Source organism: Capricornis sumatraensis, chromosome 12 (genome assembly GCF_032405125.1).
Source record: "Capricornis sumatraensis isolate serow.1 chromosome 12, serow.2, whole genome shotgun sequence".
In the NCBI taxonomy this organism is placed as follows: domain Eukaryota; kingdom Metazoa; phylum Chordata; class Mammalia; order Artiodactyla; family Bovidae; genus Capricornis; species Capricornis sumatraensis.
The window spans coordinates 32,379,443-32,384,170 of NC_091080.1; the positions used below are offsets into that span (position 1 = coordinate 32,379,443).

General features: G+C 40.6%; 1 protein-coding gene across 1 annotated transcript; it reads right to left on the reverse strand.

The window, feature by feature from the left end:
* Window positions 1–2,060: 2,060 nt before the first annotated feature.
* LOC138089016 (uncharacterized) lies at window positions 2,061–3,529 on the reverse strand. Its single transcript, XM_068984349.1, has 2 exons — window positions 3,453–3,529; window positions 2,061–2,964 (listed from the first exon to the last, which is right to left on the reverse strand). Exons 1-2 carry the CDS (start codon window positions 3,527–3,529, stop codon window positions 2,061–2,063), a joined length of 981 nt encoding a protein of 326 aa, XP_068840450.1.
* Window positions 3,530–4,728: the final 1,199 nt, after the last annotated feature.

The following is a 4,728-nucleotide window of genomic DNA, read 5'->3' on the forward strand; positions in this document are numbered from 1 at the left end:
TCCCCTGGAGATGGGAATGACTACCCACTCCAGTATTCATGTCCAGAGAATTCCATGGACAGATGAGCCTGCATTTGTTTTAATCCATGTCATGATTCTAATAGGTGAGATGTGTGGTTCCACAGAATATGTATTAATATGAAGCAGCCTTCTTAAATCTGTTTATATCAAGTAGGAGGAAATCAGTCCTAGCTTGGTGCCTGGCATAGAACAGAAGCACAATACCTGTTTATTGAATGAATAAGTGAATCATATAGTCCTCAAATATGAACATCATAAATTTGCATTTAAGATTATCTACACTTGCAATTTCCAAAGTACTTTTACTTGCAGAACTTTTTGTTCAAAGACACCTTGCCTGGAACTCAGGGTATCAAACTGATGAACCAGCACTAAGCTGGTTGAATATCATCAGAGATTCATCGCCTTGCCGCCTTCCCCCTCTCTCCAGCCAGCAGGACTGATATAGAGTCCTGGATTTCCAAGAGGGAGCATTTTGAAAAGTAATGATTGGAGTTCCAGTTAAGCATGGCAGATCGTCTCTTAATTTGAATTCTCTTCTGAACCCCACTAACAGGATAGTGAAAAAATTTTTAAGTTTTATTTCACAAGGTCAAAGAAAATGGTAGAGCACATGAAAGATCTTAGCAAATTTTTGGAACACAGAGAACCATGATGGAGTGGTACCTGACCTAGCAGAAAGGAGGAAGCTTCAAAACTTTGAGCTTCGAGCTAAATACTTAGATATATCAATTTGCAGGCAGAGCTCAGAAAGGCTCAGGATCACCAGTGAAGGTAGAGGTGAAGTATATAGACCCAGAAACAGGGCTTATTGAAGTCAATAGACAGCCACTGAGACTCAGGAGTGCTGTCCCACCCACAGCCAGGTGATTACCTACCTCTATAGGAGAGCAGAGGCTTCCTCCTAGAAAACATTAATAAGGTAAGATCAGGACTCCAGGACTGCAGGTATGGCTAGAGAGAAAACAAAAGAGAAAATAAAGTCTGCAGTTTGAATAACGATACCCCTAATCTCTGTCCATCTCTGGGCTCAGACAGAAAATCAACAGCCAGTCTGAATAGTACAGCCTATGAGTAAAAAATGAAGATTCATCTCCTGAGACACTGAATGATCCAGAACAAAGACTTAGGCTACATGCTGACATTTTGGGAGTTCTTCAGCTAAAAGCTTTAATCTCTGCCCAGTCACTTTATGGTAAATTTCATTAAAAATTATGCAAGAAAAATTTCTTAAACTGAAGGATTCAGGACTCTAGTTTTGAAAGGGCTCTTCAAATGTTTTGCCAAAAGAGCTTTGTTTTGAAAAGACACCTACATAAAGACTCATTAATTGGGAATTCCAGCCCACTAAAGATGAAACAAATGATCTAAAAGCTTCTAGAGATTTAAAAGAAAGAAAAGGACTTCCAGGGCCATCCAGTGGTTAAGTCTCTGCACTTTACCATAGGGATCATAGGTTCGATCCCTGGTTGGAGAACTAAGATTCTGCATGCCCCAAGGAATGGCCAAAAAAAAAAAAAAGAGAGAGAGAGAGAGAAAAGAAAGAAAAGGAAAACAGGTCAAATACAGGGATAGAAAACAAAAAATGACTTCAAAATCAGGAGAAAAAAACTTTTTAAACTTCTAATGACCAGTCAAACAATAAATCAAGTGTAAAGGTAGAAGAGAGATCTCAGATGACTAAACTTCTTTTTAAAATTTATAATGAGATTAGCCTAGAAAACAATAGTGCAGTCATATCATGTTTCCCTCAGGCCCTGCTTTCCTCCCCATCAGGGGCCCAGTCAAGCCACATTCTTCCTAATTCCCCTTCACTAGACAAGGCCAAATGGCTGCAAGAAACCAGGTTGCCCCAAAGGATCTCCGCTGGAGGCCAAAAGCCAGCAGAACAGTATAAGTTGGCAAGAAGAAAAGAGAGATCTTGAAAAGATATTTTTAATTAGGTGATTGAAAACAGCTAGAGATCATTTATTGACTCAGTTCCAGGGTTGTGGTTTCCAGTTATGACCTTCAGAACAGTACAGTTTTACTGTATTTGGTTAAGAAATTGAAAATACTGTAATATCAAACTTCATGGGATATGGTGATGGTGAGGGGGATCGTGACGATGAGGATGGTGTTGATAAGGATGATGCTGATGAGATGGTAGTGATGATGCTGATGCTGGTGATGGTGATGATGGTGGTGATGATGCTGATGCTGGTGATGGTGCTGATGCTGGTGATGGTGCTGACGCTGGTCCTGGTGATGACACTGATGATGGTGGTGATGACACTGATGCTGGTGATGATGGTGATGGTGACAATGCTGGTCATGGTGATGATGGTGGTGATGATGCTGATGCTGGTGATGGTGCTGATGCTGGTCCTGGTGATGACACTGATGATGGTGATAGTGATGATACTGATGATGCTGGTGATGGTGATGATGTTGGTCCTGGTGATGGCAGTGATGATGGTGATGGTGATGACACTGATGATGGTGATGATGGTGGTGATGATGCTGATGCTGGTGATGGTGCTGACACTGGTCCTGGTGATGACGCTGATGACAGTGATGATGGTGATGGTGATGGTGGTGGTGCTGACGCTGGTCCTGGTGATGACACTGACGATGGTGATGGTGATGATACTGATGATGCTGGTGATGGTGATGATGTTGGTCCTGGTGATGACAGTGATGATGGTGATGATGCTGATGCTGGTGATGGTGCTGACGCTGGTCATGGTGATGATGCTGATGACAGTGATGATGGTGACAGTGATGACACTGATGATGGTGGTGATGACACTGAAGATGGTGATGGTGATGGTGATGGTGATGGTGATGATGCTGGTCATGGTGATGATGGTGGTGATGATGCTGATGCTGGTGATGGTGCTGACGCTGGTCCTGGTGATGACACTGATGACAGTGATGATGGTGATGGTGATGACACTGATGCTGGTGTTGATGGTGGTGATGATTTATAGATTTCTTTTTTAAAAAGTAAAACTAAAGCAATTCACATTAAGATGGTGAAGCCAGGTCTTCTACAGTAGTGGGTGAAAATACCAACCATCTTGTGATTAGACTGTGATTTATACTCATTTTATCTTCTAGATAGCACATAGTTTTCAGTAAAATCTTGAAAAAGAGGACACAACACTCTGTTCACAACAAAGGCATAAATTAGGAATTCTGTGTAATGGTCCAAGGGATTGAGTCTCTTGATCTTCAAACCAAAGTTACCCCTGATAAACTACATAAGCCATGCACATTAAAAAGATGTGGTGAAAATTTTGTGATTAAAACTGTATTCCTACAACACCAAATGCTGGTAAAGATGTGGGCAACTGGGATTCTCATACATCACTGGTGGGAATGCAAAATGGTACAGCCATTTTGGAGGCCACATTGGTGGTTTTCCAGAAAACTAAATATACTCTTACCATATGATCCAGCAGTTGTGCTCCTTGGTATTTGCCCAAAGAAGTCGAAAACTTATGTCCACACAGAAGCTGCACATGGATGTTTATAGCAGTTTTATTCATAGCCGCCAAAACTTAGAAGCAATCAAGATGCCCTTCAGTAGGTAAATGAATAAATAAACTGTGGTACATCCAGACAATGAAATATTATTCAGCACTAAAAAGAAATGAGCTATCAAACCATGAAAAGACATGGAAGAAACTTAAATGCATATTACTAAGTAAAGAAGCCAATCTGAAAAGGCTACACAGTGTATGATTCCAATTATTTGACATACTGGGAAAGACAAAACTACAGATATAGGAAAAAGATCAGTAATTGCTGGAGGTTGTGGAGGGTGAGGAGTGGCCAGACAGAGCACAGAGTGAAACTCTTTTTAGGACAGTGAAACTCTTCCGTATGATACTATAATGATGGATGCATGTCATTATACATTTGTCCAAACCCATAGAACTTACAGCACCAAGAGTGAACCCTAATGTAATCTGTGAGCTTTAGGTGATAATGAAGTGTCCGTGAAGGTTCATTAATTATAACAAATGTATCATTCTGGTGAAGGATGCTGACAATTAGGGGCAGTTATCCATGTGTGAGCAGAGAAGGCGTATGAGAACTCTCTGTACCTTCCTCTCAGTTTTTGCTATGAACTCAAAACTGCTCTGAAAAAAAAAAGTCTCCAGAAAAAATTGTATCACTTTGATTTGATAGCTTTGATCCATCTTAAAATGCAATTACTGCAGGAAATAGGAGTGCTCTAAACTGTGAGGAGTCTTTGAAATCTTGCTATGAGTGCGTTTTCAATCCTTTGGAAAAGCCGATTTTTAAGGGGGAAGGACTACAGATCTGGAATTGGGCATAATAAGGGAGGCACACCAGACACACAAGCCTCAGGCATGAGAGCTAGACTCAGTGCCATGTAGACACTGTTCATTCATTCAATAGATGTTAATTACATGCCTAGAATATGCCCAGTTACTGTATGGAACTCTTAAGACAGAGATGAATCAAACAGATAAAGTCTCCTGTCCTCACAGAGCTTACTCTTTAACAGAAAAAGCTAGAAAATAAGCAATAAAAAACATAAAGTTGCTTCATCGAGTATTTTAGAAGGCTATAAGTTGCTATAGAAAAAAGAAAAACAGAGTTGGGTCAGTGGTTTAAGAATGCCTAGGTGGTAGAGGCAGGTTCTAATTTTAAATATGGTGGGTGGTTTGCTTTTCCAAATAGGCAATTCAG